Genomic DNA, 17,512 nt, shown 5'->3' on the forward strand with positions numbered 1-17,512 from the left:
TGTGTATTTGAAAATAAAATTTCATAAATGAAAATAAGATGCATGACCTCAGGTAACTGGAGAAATGATTGAGAAATGAATGCCTGTCTTGTAGGAATGTGGGAGTTAAATCCTTCCCATTCCCCAGATGTATTGCATGAGAAAATACTTTTCTGAAAAGCCTTGTAGGACCTTTAGGACTTGCTTCAGATGGTCACATTATGCCAGCTGCTCCAGTTTTCATGTTTGCTTGTTTTTTTAGGATGGGAAGTATCCCCTCCAGGCAGCCTCACGGGCTAAGCTGCAGATTGGCATCCTGTTCTACTTTATAAATTGTTTCCTATCGCAGTTCAGGAGTGTGGGAAAAGGGAGGATTCAAGCAGGAGCAGCAAGGCAATGATCACAGCAGGCGATTGGGAGACAGCTGATTGCAACCAGTAAAGCAGAAAGGGTAGGGAGGAATCTAACTCAGGACTCTGGGAGAGATAGGTACACACCACACGCCCAAAAGAACTGCTCTTCATGTTGTTCACTGTTAAGCAACAATCAGTAAAGATTTTCTAAACTCCTTGTATGGGTTAGGTATTGAGCATGCAAAAATGAGTAAGGCATATCTCAAGTTGCTCACAGCCTGACAGGGGGAAACAGCTGGCTAAAGAAAATATTAAACTGTAGTGTGAGGAGTACTTTAGCAGAGATTTATCCAAAAGATCATGGGAGCACATACAATATAGCCGGGGGGGCGAGGTGCATCCAGCACTCAGAAGAGTGCCTGGCACAGAGTAACCACTCAATAAACATTCCTGCAATTAACAAATGGAAAAGTAGATGAAAGGAAGTGACCTTTCAGCTGGATTTTGAAGGATGAGTAGAATTTTGGCAAGCAGTGAGTGAGGGGGAGTACCTTTGCTGTGGAATAAATAGCAGGTGTAAAGGCTGGAGGTGCAGACATGAAAGCAGACATCTTACTCGTGAATAATAGTTCATTCAGTGGAATAGAGGTTAGTGTGGGAGTGGGAGGGTGGTGGCAGAAGATAATACCGGAAAGATAGGTTAAGTTTGTGGATGACTTTTTTTTGAAGTATTTATTTATTTATTTTTAGAGAGAGGAAGGGAGGGAGAAAGAGGGAGAGAAACATCAATGTGTGGTTGTCTCGCATGCGCCCCCTTCTGAGGACCTGGCCCACAACCCAGGCATGTGCCCTGATTGGGAATCCAACCAGTGACCCTTTGGTTCACAGCGGGGCACTCAATCCACTGAGCCACACCAGCTCGGGCTAAATTCATGGATGATTTTTAAGAGGGAGAGTGAAAAGATTGGATTTGTGTTTTTAAAATATAACTTCAATTACAGGTTAGAGGATGGGCTGGAAGTGGGCAGGAGCATTGGAGTAAAGGTGGCAAGAACTTAGACTGGAGGTGAAAAGATTTGGTAGAAGGATATTTCAGATAAGTAAATTAAGAAATGGATAGGGCTTAAACCAACATTCTCAACCCTAGTATTAGAATCACCTCGGGAGCTTTTAAAAAATGAGCCCCTTAGTGTCTGGTTAGGTCAGGAAGTGGCAGTGGTGGCAGACATCAGTATTTCTAAAGAGCTTCCAGGTGGTTCACAGGCGGCCAGTGTTGAGAGCCCCTGCTGGAAGGCAGGGCAGGAGTAATGGGGATGGCGAGGACAAGATAGGTCTGAGAGATGAGGCGAAGTGGACCAACAATAGTGATCTGTTATATAGGGCTGGGGAAAGAAGGGAGAAGGAAGGAGGACATCCTACTTTGCAGCTGAGAGTACAGAGACTTAAAAAAAAATTATTAGCCTGATTTCTCCATTCCTTTAAATTACATTTTGCCCACTAATTCTAAATAGACATCTCAAAATTCCTGATAAGTTGATTCATCTAATAAAGAAATGAAGCTATCTGCTGGTAAAACCACTTAACGAAGAGAATGTGGTTATTCTAGAGGTGGCCTAACCAAAGCCTGTTTCTTGAGGCCATTGTGTCTCCAGCCCCATTTGTATATTCTCTTACGGTTGTGCCCCAGAGCCACTTCCCCAAAAGCTCTGTCCATCTACCTTCCTCTTCCCTCTGCTACCACCAACTCACACTCCATTTTGGGAGTTTTCTTTCCAGGACTCTGGCTTTTAATAACCTAGACCTCCTTCCTTTCCTATGCCAGAGACAATGAGTATTTCTTCAGTTGCCTCTGATCCCTCCAGTATGGTTTTGCTGATCCTCCTGTGTGTAGTCACAGTACTATAGCATTGTATTATAGTATTGATTTCTTCATCCTTCTCTCCCAATAGACTAGATGGTTTTCTTTAAAGTGTTCTAATTTATCTTTGTATCCAGTGCCTCTTTACAGGGCCTGATCCATAGTACTTGCTCAATAAATGTTTGTTGAACAATGAAATCAATGACAAATATGACTTTTTAATGAATTTAGTTGCTAATCACTAGGAGTAAACAGACAGGGATAACAGAGGTACCAAGAACTAGAGACTGTACAAAGTCCTACACACACTCTTACAAACACACCCACACACATATTATCAAAAAGATGAGATAGTTTAATGAAGCTTGAGCCACAGAGCATTTTTTTAAAGGAATGTGGTTTTGTAAAATTGGACATTAACTTTAATAACCTTTTGTAGAGGGACTGGAGCAGGGAAATGTACTAGGTGTGTTAGGTGCATCCAAAGCCTGAAGAGCTTACCATTTGGATTCAGCACATCTGGGCAGGGATCTGAAATTCACCATTTCTTGCCAGCTCTGGGTGAAGTTGATGTTCCTTGTGCACAGACTACTCTTTGAACAGCAAGAATCCTGGGGTTAGCCTGGAGACAAAAACTAACCCCTTCATTTTTCAGATTAATAAAATTATAACCCTGAGGTTAAGTGACAAAATGTCACAGATAGTGGTGATAGAAATGCTCCTGTAATGGAGATCACATGGAGGAATATCAGCAGGGAGGGAGAGGGAGGAGAATGGGGGGAAAGGTACAGGGAATAAGAAACATAATTGGTCGGTACAAAATAGACAGGAAGAGGTTAAGAACAGTATAGGAAATGGAGACGCCAAAGAACTCATATTTACAACCCGTGGACGTGAACTAAGGGGTGCGGATGCTGGAAGGAAGATGGTACAGGGCGGAGGGGGATAAAGGGGAGAAAAAAATTGGACAACTGTAATAGCATAATCAATAAAATATACTTTATAAAATGGGCCTGAGATCTGATGCACTTAGATCGCATAACAATGTTCTTTTTTAAATATAAATTCTCATAAAGATGTCTTTGAAAATGATTTGTCAGCCTAGTTTATTGTTTCTGACTTCCTGAATTAACTTGGAAAATAGCTTCCAGAATTCTTGTTTGATTTCTCACCTTTTATTCCTGAGGACAGAGATCTCTGAAATCTCTGCCCTGTCTAGCAATTTGCAAATGGTAGAAACTTCCAGCTGATGGGACCTAGGAACACAGTTAATTTAACTCTTTTATGGTAGATGTTAGGAGCCTGAGGTACGGAGGCATGCCATGGCATGAGGTGTATGAAACCATTGGCAACAGTCCAGGCACAGAGTAGGTTATATTATTGAACTCATTAATTTATTCAGTAAATGTTTATCAGGCACAGGGATAGCTTCTGAAGCATCTTTGAAGTAAAGAATTATACTTTTCATTTGCTTAGTAAGTCCATCTTTTCAAAATTAATACAGAAATAAACTTGAACCAACATATTCCAATGACCCAAGTCACAAGTGCCAAATTAGTGAAATCACTTCAAAGCAGAATACAGCAATCTCAAAATGGATTGTTTATGAGATTAAGTGGGGAATTTCTAAATGTCATGGGATTTTCTTTGAATACGTGTAATATTTTTAAATTTATGAAAAAGGTGAGGGTTTGAATATAAAATATGGCAACATGCTACATTGCATGAAAAACTTTTAATAGCTTTGTTCTTAATCTGTTTGGAGTTAATAGATGTTTGAAAATCTGATTAAATCTAAGGGTCCTCTTCCCAGAAAAATGTGCATTTTCATTTATACCAAAAAGTTCATCTAATTTCAGGAAGATTATAGGACCTAGGCTAAGAATCACACACAGAGAGAGAGAGAGATCATTTCCTTGATTTTTTTCCCCTTGTTTTTCTGAATGGTATTTAGGAGAAACTAATGCAATGTAAGAAGCAATGGAAGAAGTTTTTATCTGAGCTTGAAGTTCTACTACTGTGAGTATATTTTGCCTGGAATTTCTTCCTTTTTGCCTGGTTTTCATCTTTTTGTTCACTTTTGATTCTACAGCACACAGCTTGGCATGGTAGGCATTTAATAAATGTGATATTAGAATGTAGGGTAAATATCTGACATCTGTTTTAGTCTATTTCTTGGAATACCTTTAAAAATAGGCCATTTACATAATTCACTTGAACATATTTTAACAAGAAACTGTCACGGAGAAGTAGGTTAAATCATGTGTGACTAACATGGCAGAGTGTAAAATAATTCTTAGAACATTAGAATTGTATGTATTTTACCATTTCCCCCTTCCTTAGAGACATTCCAGTCAAGAAAATGTTTTATCAATATAACCATCTTCAGGAAAAGAGTTCTAGACAAAGAAATCAAGTGCTTTTGATATGGATATTATTTTCAGGGAATTTGTTCATGAGCCTCAGAATCCTTGGGGACAAACTAAAATAACTTCATTTTTATAAATGTTCATATATGCAGCTGTGCAGCCTGCCTCATCGAAGGCCCCTAACCCTATAGAGTTCACTCATCACCCTTTACAAATAGAAATGTTCTTTTCCAATGTTTTCTAAACTGATATGTGGCTGGGGGAGGGATATAAATCCTTCTGCTTTTACACCCAGGACCAGAAATCAAAACGTTAAAGGCTAGTTATAAAAACTTAATATCTATCATTTAGTCAATGAAAAACTGAAACAAAAATTGCAATAAAGTTTTTTATATTTAAGCTTTATTTATTTGCTTATAAATAAGTTGAACTGTTTCAAAATTCTAGAAGTGCAAAAGGGTAAACCAAGAAAATAATTTCTTCCACTGTTCTCATCCAACCACCCAGGTGATTTTCCCAAAAGCAGTCGAGTTATTAGTTTCTTATACACCTTTCCAAAGATAGTTTATGTGTAAGCATATATGTATTTGTTTTCTAATTTTCCTCTTCTCACACAAGAGGCAGCATATTTTATTCATTTTGCTTATTTTAGTATTCCATTGTGTGCTGTACTGTAATTTAATTAAATATTCTTCTGATAGGTTTTTATTTTATAACCTTTTTGTATTAAAAAATAATGCTGCAGTGAGAAAGCCTTTACATATATTATTTCATACCTGTTCGAATATATCTAAAATAAATTTACATAAATAAAATTATAGGGTCAAATCGTGATAAGTATGGCATACTACCAAATTGTCCTTCAGCAGAAGTTATATGAATTTATACTAGTCATATATATGTAAAAGCACCCGGTTCTCCAGATTCTTGCCAACATAGTGTTTATTCTTAACTTTTAATTTTTGCCAGTGTGCAAAGTGGAAATGGTTTCTCAGTGTAGTTTAACTTTCTTTTTCTATTATGAATGAGTCTTTTTTACATATTAAGAGATATGAAATATAACATCTTTTGCCCCACTTTTTATTGGACCATTGTGTACTTTTCTTAATGGTTTATAAGAGCATTTTATATAGAGAGAAATTTAGTCCTGTTTTGTGTTATGAGATACAAGCAGGTTTTTTTTTCTTACCAGATTGTCATTTGTCATTGCTTATTCTAGTTTTTGTCATGTAGAAATGGTTTTCATGTAGTTTAATTTAATATTTTTCAACTATATTTTCTTCTTATGGACTTAGGGTTTTATATTAAAGGCCTCCCCCTCTGATAGGTTATAAAATAATATTGCCATTTTTTCCAAGTACTTTTATGACTTCATTTTTTACATTCATATATTTGATTCATTTGGATTTATTCTGGTAAGGTATTTATATATTAATTTAGAGAGAATGAACAACTCTGTGATGTTGAATATTTCTCATGTGCCATCATTATTATTTATATTGCTAATATTTATTCACCAAGAACTTTATTTGTATTAATTCTTTAATCCTATGTGGTAGTCATAGGATTACCTAGGTGGTAATCAACTTACCTATGAGGTAGGTACTGCTATTATCTGTATTTTACAGAAGAGGAAACAGAGATGGATTCTGTCTTTTTTTTTTTTATGAGATCCAACTTATTTCCTAAATCATTTTCAAACCTTCCTGGTCTTAGAGATTTACTTAGGAATAAGTCAGATGCAGCTTTCTTCTTTCAGAACATAGTATCTGAGATGTTTGGAGTGGGATTAGGAGAGAAGTACATAAGTAAATAGGCAATTTCAGTAAAGTAAGTGATAAGATGAGGAAGTACAGAGCACTGAAGAAATAGGGAATGGTACCTTGGGTAGGGGTAGTGGGGTAGGCCGCAGAGTAGGCTTCTTGGGAAAAGTAATATCTAAGCTAGGACCTAAGAATGAGTTTTTTGTTTTTTATTTTTTTAATATCAAGGGAACTGCTTAATCCTTGTGCCTTGAATAGAATTGTAGACTTCTTAAAATGTGGCTTCTGATTCTTTTTTTTCCTTTTTCTTCAAGAAAAGGGAAAGGACCTAATAATTTTTGAGGATCTTGGATTTGATTAAATGTTTAATCTTTAATTTAATTTTCATAAGAATCTCAGGAAGTAGGTGTTTTTTCCTACTTCCATAGACTGGCTGGCTTAAACAAAAGAAATTTATTTCTCACAGTTCTGGAATCTGAGATGTCCAAGATCAAGGCAGATTTGATTCCTCTGAGGACTCTCTTCCTGGCTTGCAGATGACTGCCTTCTTGTTTTGTCCTCACATGGTAAAGAGAGGGAGCAAACTCTCTGGTGTTTCTTCTCATAAGAGCACTAATTCTATCATGAGGACTCCACCTTCATGACCTCATCTAACCCTAATTACCTCCCAAAGGCTGCATCATGAAACATCATTGCATTGGGGGTTATGGTTTCAACATATGGATGGGGGAGGCAATTCAAATCATAGAAGCTAACTAACATGTTCAGGTTTACACAGCTGATAAAAAGAAAACCAGAGATTCAAACCCAGGTGTGTCTGTTGTTTAAGTCTGTCTGCTCTACCACATCATGGTAGCTTGCATCATGTTTAATCTGTAGTGGGCACTCAAAAATATTTATTGAATTGATTTCCAAAGTTATCTGATCTGCTGATCTTCAGATCTATATAATCTAAAATCCCACCAACTTAAAACTTTATAGTGAGAGGATGGGTGAGGTGAGTCTACAGAATTAAAAGCAGCAATCATTTCCTATGACATTTCCATATTCCATACCTTGATAACTTCTAAAGTAACCGTTTTTCTGGTTGATCAGTAATATTTAAAAATAAGCAAATGGTCATTTCTACTCTGTGAGCAAGAGAGCAGGGCCATGTCTATGCCTATACAAGATCTTCTGTCTACTGCTTTCCAAAAGATTTCTACTTCATTAAGTTATTTTTAATTGCAGGAGAATCAACTAGCTAGTAGCATAGATCAGCTATTTAAGCAACCAAATATACCAACTCAGTTTCTTTTCAGTCCATTGCTTTCCATTTTATAGATATGGTCTGAATCATAATAGGTGCAGCAATCATGTGTCACAGATTTTCACACATCTAACAATAAAGGTCTTTCTGTGTGTTTGTGAATGTGTATATGTTTGCATGCATGCACATATACACACTCTCTTGAGGAAGGAGGAATAAAAGGACTCAGAAGGGAGATTGGATAGATAGATAGATATAGGTAGATATCTATATATGTGTGTGATTTATAGCAAAGTTTTGCTATTGAAGAAACAAATAATACTCTTATAAATAGAACCACATTTTTTAAAAAATAACTTTATTTATTTGAATATCCCCAAGCATACTTACAACATAATAGGTATTCATAAATAATCAAAGAATTGAACCAAATTCACAGTATATGTAAATTTTGCATGTTTTATATTTCATCGTTGTTACCTGGGTTCCATTGGTTTTCACAGTGATGACACATGCAATAAAAAAATAGAGCTTTTAAGGAAAGGAGCCTGAAATATGTATCTTACACTGACATAAAATTCTATGATTTAAAAATCAATGATATGTTTTTCATCATCTGACTTTACTAATCACATGGATTTTAGAAAACAATACAAGCTTTGTGAAGACATTGGGTATCTCTTTTACCTGTGTGACTGATGCCTAGTACAGTACCTGCATATTAGCTCTCAATAAACATGACTTATGGTGACTTACACGTATCTACCTAAAGCAATGAAATGGATAATTTCCGTTGCATTTATCTTTATTTATTTCATAAATAAGTTATATTGGGTTTTATGCTGATAAAAATAAGTTAACTTTGAATATTGTTATCTATTTGTTATAAAGTTACAAACGCCACAAATCTTAAGAACTCTTCACTTTCTTAAATTTTATCTCGTATATTTGGGTATTTTATTTGTATTTGCATGGTCACAATCAATCAAAGAGTGGCTAGTATTTGTTAGAACACTACTACTTTTGAGTTATGTGGAAAGCAATTCTGTTTCATGCTTCCAATGAAATTACTTCTCCCTTGGCCAAATTTATATTCTGCTTTAGACCTATTCTCCTTTCCCAAACCTTAGTGTTGTTTATTTCCTATTTGAATAAGCAATTTGATGGATTTAAATATCTTTTGTTTCAAGATATCATCATCCAAACATACTAGAGTTGGCTGCATATTTTACAGAGAGTGAGAAGTTCTGCCTGGTTTATCCATATATGAGAAACGGATCACTTTTTGACAGATTACAGTGTGTAGTAAGTCATTTCAATTACTCTGCTTTCTACTTTGATTCCCTGAAGCCCCTGGGAGCTGCTGAAACCATCAGTAAGAGCTGGGAGGTCAGTGTGTATGTTCAGGTGAGGGGACAGCCCACAATGGGTTTTCCACGGAGGCAGAGGACTTCTTCATGAATTAATTTCTTACCATTAGAAGGCTGAATGAATACCTGAGTGCAGTATGGTGGCCAAAGGATTTACTGGGTCCTTACTCCTTATTGATTCTATATCTCAAATAAGCATACATCAACTACTCTCATTTCTCAGATAATCTTTATTTGTGCAACTTTACCAAGTTACCCTTCAATACAAAGAATAGACATAAAAGTGATAGACTCCTTAAAGAGAAGGAGGCTGAACAAATGTCATGATTTTTTATGAGATGTTTTTGAAATATAAGTTTATTTTTTTAAGATTTTATTTATTTTTTGAGAGGGGGTACAGAGTGAGAAAGAGAAGGAGAGAAATATCAATGTGTGGTTGTCTCTTGCGCACCATCTACTGGGGACCTGGCCTGCAACCCAGGCATGTGCCCTGACTGGGAATTGAACCAGCACCCTTTGTTTCACAGGCTGGCACTCAATCCACTGAGATACACCAGGCAGGGCATGAAATGTAAGTTTAAAAATTGATTCAAATAGGTTAAGATGAGAATAAAACCAGATTATTCTCAACTACCCACACTATTCTGCCACAAATAATTTATTTAATGAACTTTCAAACACAATTACCTTATTACCCATACTTTGATTAAGCTAATATTAACATTGGTAGGTATTTTCATCAGTTACAAAGGCCTAGAACCATCCTTGGGAGTAGAGGAAAGCCTATCTTGAATTAAAAATACATGATGGTAAACCCGCCATACCTCACCTCAACCATCAGCTTCTATTCTGGCATACTTCTGTGTAATTAATACACTATGGTTTTTACTCAGAAAGTGCAACTAACCAACTACTGTTGTCTTTTTAGGGTAACACAGCCCCACTCTCTTGGGACAGTCGAATTAGTATATTAATAGGAACAGCCAAAGCCGTTCAGTACCTGCACAACACCAACCCGTGCTCGGTCATCTGTGGCAGTATATCAAGGTAAGTTATCCTAGAGCTTTGGGTTACACCTGAAAGCCCCTATCGTCATTGCAGGTGAATCAGGCTTCATGCTATTTTCTGTCTATAGTTCCTGGCATTTATGTGTATATTAAAAATGCTCATCTAAGTATTTAAACTCTTACCTTTTTATTAATGAAAATATATCTACCAAATTTAAAAAGATACATATATGCTGCCAAAGAGAGAGTTTATGTTATCTTTGGGAATTATTAATGAATAATGTAAGACAGACAATTTTGTGTATTCTGTTAATTCTACGGAAGAGCAAACTGTGAACCGAACCTGTATTAATCTCACTTAAAAAAAATTTTGTTAAAGGAAAGGTTAAGTGACTTACTTATATGGGGGTTCCTAGCAAGATAACAGTAGTATATGACAACTAAAATTCTTTGTTCTTGAGTCTCCAGTGTCTTGCTGATTCCGCTGATCCTGCTGCCTTGTAGCTGTATATATTCTCATGTGACAAGCTGAGCAGCAACTCCTGTCTTCATTTTTGAGACATGAGAAAATTAGAAGCAATACCTTCCATCTTTCTTCTTCTTTGGTGGACATAGGAATCATTCAGAGAGTAGATAGCCTGAGCAAAACCTCTCCGGTGAATTTTACCTATGTACCCTTCTTAAACTTATCCAAAAATAGCTAAATACGCCACTGCTGGACAGCAGGGAAGGCTCAATTTAAAAGGCTGCTTCCTCTTCTGAACTATTTTGTCTTATCTTGAAAAAAGCTTTTAGCCTGCTTTTGAGTTGGCAAAAAGAGACCGTTTGCTCACTTCTTTGTTTTGCTAGTGAAATGAACTCCATATGAAAAGACTAGATTTTCATTTAGTCCTGGAGGACTGGGGGTAACGACCCAGAGATGTCTGCTCCTGTTACAATGTGGTAATTCATCAACTGCTAGTGACCCCATAAATCAGCATAAAGTCGGTGCACCCTCATGGCACCTGAGACATAAGCAGACAGTGGAAGTCTCAGAGGTTGGTGGCGTCAGCCATTGGGGTTGTTCCAAAGGGCTGGTGGTTGGTGGCCACCCAAACCTAAAACAGTTCTCTTCCCACCCAGCTCTCTACCAGCTCTGCCCAGCGGGTGCTCAAATATGTTTCAACTGAGTAAATAAATAAATAAATAAATATCTAGAATTTTGCTGTACATATTCTTTCCTTGGTTTAAACTTAAAATGGCTATGAGCTTATTTTCAATCCCAAGCAGTAGTACTGAATTTAATTAATTTTCCTTTTGTGTGGCTAAGTTGAACAAATTCTCTCCTGAAAGCACAGTTTGGTAAGAAGAGAGACAGTGTCAAGATTTTGGTGTGTGATGAGAGAAGGGGTCAGGGAAGGCCACCCACTGGAGCAAAGCGAACTTCGGGGTGGGAGGCGACACAACCAGGCCCCTCCTGAGTCACAAGCTTTCCCACCGCTAACGCTAGGTGAGGAGGCTTGGATGTGCCCCTCCGGCATCTCACTCCTGGTTTAGGTTAGAGCACAGGCCGTGGACCCCGATTTCTGCTTTGCCACTAATGTTTGGTGTCTTCAGTCAGGTTCCCAGGAATTAAGCTCAGAGGCAGAAATTTGCCTGCAGTGGATTTTTAAAGGCCTGCTCTCCGGAACAACAAGTGTCAAGGAGGAAAGACGGAAGGCAGAATTGGGCTGCGGGAGAAGCTGGGCTGGGATATTGTCATAGAGGCCTTGGCCGATGCCATGGTGGGGACTACTGAAGTTGGGGTGGCCCTTGAAAAATATCCTAAAGTGAGGCAAGGCGCTCAGATTTTAGTTCCCCTTTGTCTGACTGGCTCTGAGAGGGGCCATCACTTGACCAAAGCAGCTCCTTCCTTCCAAAGACAGGTCCCAGGCTGGGGCTTAGCTGTGAGCCATCAGCAGCCCCCACCCCTGGTTGGGGAGCAAGTGCCTCCCTGGGTCCTGAAGGAGGGCCCTGGGCCACACCACTGCAGCCACCACAGTTATGCAGGAAGATTTGGCTGGATGCCGCTCTGCAAAATGTGACCAAGTGATTCATCTTTTTCATATACTTTCCTTCCCACCTCTTCATCCTTTCCTGTTAGTTCAGTTAGTTTACTCTCTGTCTGCTTAAAATGTGATTCTGAGCAAATTGCTTAGTTTACCTAAGCCTCAGTTTTTTTTCCTCTGCAAAATGCTCATAAAAGAATAATAGCATCTATCTCCGGGTAAAATGACAAAGTATGTATGGCGCTTGGCAAAGAGTACACACTCATCAAATCCTAGCACCTGTTATAATTGGTCAAGAAGTGATAGGAACAGCAGTGGAAGAGGCTATGAGAACTGATAGCTAATCAGCCTTTTTTACGTACTGTCTTAATTCATTCAGGATTCTATAACCAAAATACTGTAAGTGGATGGCTAACAAACAACACACATTTATTTCTCACAATTCTGAAGGCGAAAGGTCCAAGATCATGATGCCGACCTGTTCTTTGTCTGCGAGGTCCCACTTTCTGTTGCCAGACAGCCATCTTTTCCCGGTGTCTTCACATGGCTGAAGGGGCAAGGGATCTCTCCGCGGCCTCTTTATAAGGCACTAATCCCTTTCAGGAGGGCTCTACTCTCACAACCTAATCACCTCCCAAAGGCTTACCTTCTAATTCACATGATTTCTACATATGAATTTGGGGGAGACCAAACATTCCGTCCATAGCACTTTACTTCCATCATCAATTTACTGTGTTTGAAAAGTGGACCCACAAACTAAGTTCTATTTTAGGAAAAATCACTTCTGTGTTAACTAACATATTGAATGTTTTAAAAAATTACCTTCATTTTATTTTTAATTATATTAATTTATTTTAGAGAGAAAGAGAGACATTAATTTGTTGTTCCACTTCTGGTATTTAGGCATTCACTGGTTGTTTCTTATATGTGCTTTGACCAGAGATCAAACCCTTAACCTTGGCATATCAGGACAATGCTCTAACCAACTGAGCTACCCAGCCAGGGCCTACATTTATTGTAGTTTACAAATATTTATGAAGGATCTGTTGTATAACGACCATTGTATTAGACCACAGTGGGGGAAAACAATGATCATAGTCTTATGAACATGAGTGAACCTTGAAGTTTCAACCTGGTGATCAGAGAGATAACACAAACACAATATATACAGAGCAGCGCTAATTATACCCAATGCATGGTTGGTCTGAGAAGGATTTTCTTCTAATGAGATATTTCCAAGACACGTCTTTGAGGAGATAGTTCATGGCAGCAGATTAGTTGAAAGAAGGGAAGAGAATATTCCTGGTAGAAGTAGTAATACGTTCAAGGGAACAGAGTGAAGAATTGCCAAGCATATAATGAAAGCAAGATATATTAATTGATTGGAGCAGAAAGGATAAGGTTGGAATAAGGAAAGATAAAACTTGAGAGAGGAGTAAGGAATGTAGTCAGGGGTTGGATAGAGGCTTGAATGCTAACTAGGCTGAAGACCTAGACCTGATAAGCAAGGCTCTCTCTCAAGGGACTCCGAGGCTTCTCTGGGGTATAGGTGGCAACAGGAAGGTTCTGGAATCTCATAGGTGATACCACAATTTTAAAGGAGGCCGTTTATTCCAGGCCAATATTCCAGGTTCTTGTTTGGATGTGCTGAACAAAAAACTCTTCTACCTTACACTGCTAGATGAGTGCCTAATGGGTGATAGGGATACTGAGTACTGAAAGACATCTGATCAGGGACGGAGAATTTCGTGGAAAAGGCAGGGTTTAAACTAGAAATGCAGCTAGCAATGGATTTTATTTTTCTAGTCGGTGAAGGGGCTGCCAATTGTTGCCTTTCTGGGTTTTGCAAAGGGTTCAAAGACTCATCTATAGACTATGCCCACTCAGGCATGTGTAATGGTATGGAGTTCTGGGGTTGTGGGCATTTATTGAGAATCGCAAGTGCTCATCAGTGTGTTCCTCTCTGCTCCAGGGCACATCAGTCTCTTTCACAGCCACTGAACTCTTGGACTTTCTGCTAAGCCTGCCAGCAAAGATGTGAATTAGTGCCAACTATAGCAATAGATTTTCCCCCTTCGTTTGGTGATGGGCACACCTGTTCTCTAGGAACTGGAATGAGACCAGCTCATTTCATTCAAGGCACTGAGCATCTGTCGGATGGTAATGGCCAAGAGTCTTGGCCAAATGTGAATTGGCTGACCAAGATTACCCTCCTGAATGTCTTTTAAATGAACCCTTCACTTTGCTCTAAATGTGGGCCTCCCTGATTCTTGGTTCCTCTACACATACTTACGGCCTAGTGCTTTCAGGAAGGTCTGCAATCCCTACTCTTCTGCCTTTGTCATACTAATTTTTAATTATTTGTAAGGAAGGGCAGCGTCTAGGTGATAGGTCATTTAATTACAATAATGCTGCAATAATTGACTGAAAAAAAAAGGACACTTCAAAACATGTTAAACAGTGATCCTTTGATGAGTAAGTCCAGTTCCTGTATTTGTTGGAGTGAGAAATGGAAGATATTGTTACCTTTATTTTCTTTTCTGCATCTGGGCCTCAGACTGATGAATCACAGGAGAGTTTATTATACATCATTTGACATTATTAAATAATGTTTTAATACTATGAAATAACATGGACCAATGAGCATAAAGTGAAATTAAGTAAAAAAAAAAAAAAAGCCAAGTTGAAGTCGTATAGAGTACTAAAACTTATGATTAAAAAATAGATTAAAAGTAAAACAAGAATATAAATAAAGGTTCATTGAGACAGAGGGATATGGCTTTTTACTAGTGGCTTAGTTTTTGCTTCTATATTATGTTTTTTAATTTTTTATTTAAATATTATGTCCTATTCTTATAATAAAAATAATATTTATTAGGAAAATATAATTTGGCATCAGACCTTTCTACCTCAAACCGAGGAAACAGGAGAAATTTCAACAGGGAGTCTCTAGTTACTAAATGTTGTCCAAAAATTTTATTTCATTCATTTCCCGTAATTACTTCCATCTACAGAGAAGCTTGGTAATCTTACACCTTTATGGTTTTTAAAACGGTTTAAGAAATGAAGATCGTAAGGTCATTATTGAGCAGCCTGGAGTCCAGAGTGTGAGCAACACCTTTGTTTAAGCACAATGAAACGGTGCCAGCGCTGCCGCTGGAGGTCACAGGGAAAGGGCACAGGAAATCTGGATTCACGCCCAGGTCCTGCCTCATGCTCTCAGGCCACAGTTTTCTTCTCGCTTGCACGTTCAGAGTCAGCTGGGATGATCTCAAGTTGGATCTCTTCTTGCTTTCAAATCCTGTGACTTACACCTGCCTGTTTTTGTACTGTGCTCTATACTCAAATCTAAGGATTGAGACAGGAGAAGGATGTGACTCCACATTTTTAAAATCCCAGTCAAGCTTTATCCCGATCAGCTTCAGAGTAAGGATGACGAGGTGTTTATCTGTGTTAGGGAGGTGCCTCCAGAGACCTGCTCACCCAGGGGCAGGTTCGGCAAAGTCCTGACATGCCTGTTTCCCAGAAGCGCTTTCCCTGGAGTCTTTTCTCTCTTCTTCCCTGTTTTCAACAACCAACCCATCAATGACAACCAGTGATGTCCTTGCTGTCTCTGCCTCTGGTTAAGTGTACTGCCTTTGAGTCAGGAAGATCTCAACTCAAATCCCTGCCCTACTACTTTCTAGCAGTGTGACTTTTGGTAAATGACCTAAATTCCCTGAGCCTAGATCTCCCTACCTGGAACTAAGTAGGCATACTCCTCCCAGAGTACGTGGGTGGAGCCAAATAATCTGTATAAAGCACCACCCTGAGTTTAGCAATAAACTACAATTTCTCCCAGCTAATGGAGACCGCCCCTTCCATCTCCCAAGTGTCTCATCCAACCAGTCCTGGACCCTTGCACGGCACGTTGTCAGAGCTCCATTTGGGTGCAGTTCTAATGACTGGAGCTTCCTTTATATTTAGTAAACTCTGTGACCTGCTCAGTCACTATTTTGCACTGGAATTATCTACATATACCTAAAAAAGAGAAGAAATAGTTCACTTAAATTGTGCTTTGTAATCAACAGTTATTTATTTTTTATGAGTAGCTGAATAAAAAGATTTTTCTTTCAGTTAATTATAGTAAATTGAAAGAGCACTGAACACTGTGAAAAGGAAGGCTAAGTTGTAGTCCTGGTTCTGCCATTAAAAAGCTGTTTTGCATAGAATAAGTGATTTCAACCATGTGGGCCTCATTTACCTCGTCTGAAAAAGAGCAATTACACTATAGCAGCGATGACAAATCAATTTCATCTCACATTCCATCTTTGATTGATTGGCAATGATTTCCCACGTGCAGTATTGAAAGAGAATCTGGGGTGTGTACATTTTGCACTCAATTAGTGATGTCTGCCAAAAATATGGGAGGATGTTTTGGCAACATTTGGGCCACATATTTGCCATATGAAGAATGGTCTAATCTATTCATGGTTGTAAATTCTCTTAATTAACAACTGATTATATCAACAAATGTTTGCTTACTATCTCCTATAGACTCAGCATTATGCTTATATAAACAACATAACCTGGTCTCTGAGTAAGAGTCAAAGGGTATAGGGCAGGCTGTACAGTGGGAACTTGGAGAAAGGAGGAGCACTGGAATTCAGAGCAGTCAAGTGGAAACTTCACGGAGGAAGTGAATCTTAGGCTGCTTAGAGGATTGGATGAAAGTTAGGAAGGAGTACTTTGCAGGTGAGGGGAACAGTATAGAGAAAGCCCCCATGAAAGGGAGTGGGGGCAGGCAAAGGGGATCAAATGTGTGATGACAGATGGAAACTAGATTTTTGGTGGTGAGCATGCTATAGGGTATTCAGACATCAAATTATAATGCTGTACACCTGAAACTTAAATAATGTTATTAACTAATGTTACCGGAATAAAAAATTTTAAATCTTAAAGAAAGAGCCCTGCCTGGTGTGACTCAGTGAATTGAGCGCCGGCCTGCGAACCAAAGGGTTGCAGGGTTTGATTCCCAGTCAGGGCACATGCCTGAATTGCAGGACAGGTCCTCAGTTGGGGGCACATGAGAGGCAACCACAAATTGATATTTCTCTCCCTTCCTTCCCCTCTCTCTAAAAATAAATATATAGAAATCTAAAAAAAAAATACGGTTCTATTAATAATAAAAAAATAAAGAAAATTAAATATTAAAGAAAGAAAGGCAGAGAGCCTTTAAATGTCAACAACTGCAGTCTCCACGAACTGCATCAGCAAGTGCTGATACATCAGGGTAGCTCATAGGCTGCAGGCAGATTAGGGAGCTCAATGAAAGCCCCAAGACTTCAGACCTGACCTAAAAGACCACTGAATAATTTATTAATCTTGCCAACAACCCTGAGTTTAGGTATCATTGATCTTATCTCAGTTTTACAGAAGAGAAAGCCAAGACTTTCCAGAAATCAGGCTTCTGTTACACATCTGTAGATGGGGAAGGGAGGTGGGGTTCCATGTTTGTGTGGGGACTCCGGGGAGCATGTTAGCTTCATCGAGCAGAG

The 17,512-nt window shown here is 38.5% G+C and overlaps 1 protein-coding gene across 1 annotated transcript in view; it reads left to right on the plus strand.

Annotated features, from left to right (window-relative positions):
- IRAK3 (interleukin 1 receptor associated kinase 3) overlaps positions 1 to 17,512 on the plus strand; it is a 47,729-nt gene that overhangs the window by 20,971 nt on the left and 9,246 nt on the right. The window contains exons 6-8 of the mRNA XM_054580059.1: positions 4,145 to 4,209; positions 8,762 to 8,876; positions 9,870 to 9,988. Of these exons, the coding sequence (XP_054436034.1) occupies positions 4,145 to 4,209; positions 8,762 to 8,876; positions 9,870 to 9,988 (299 nt within the window). The remainder of the gene's footprint in view (positions 1 to 4,144; positions 4,210 to 8,761; positions 8,877 to 9,869; positions 9,989 to 17,512) is intronic.

Source organism: Pteronotus mesoamericanus, unplaced genomic scaffold, assembly GCF_021234165.1.
Source record: "Pteronotus mesoamericanus isolate MK-2021 breed Mesoamerican mustached bat unplaced genomic scaffold, CSHL_Meso_final contig_56, whole genome shotgun sequence".
Classification (NCBI taxonomy): domain Eukaryota; kingdom Metazoa; phylum Chordata; class Mammalia; order Chiroptera; family Mormoopidae; genus Pteronotus; species Pteronotus mesoamericanus.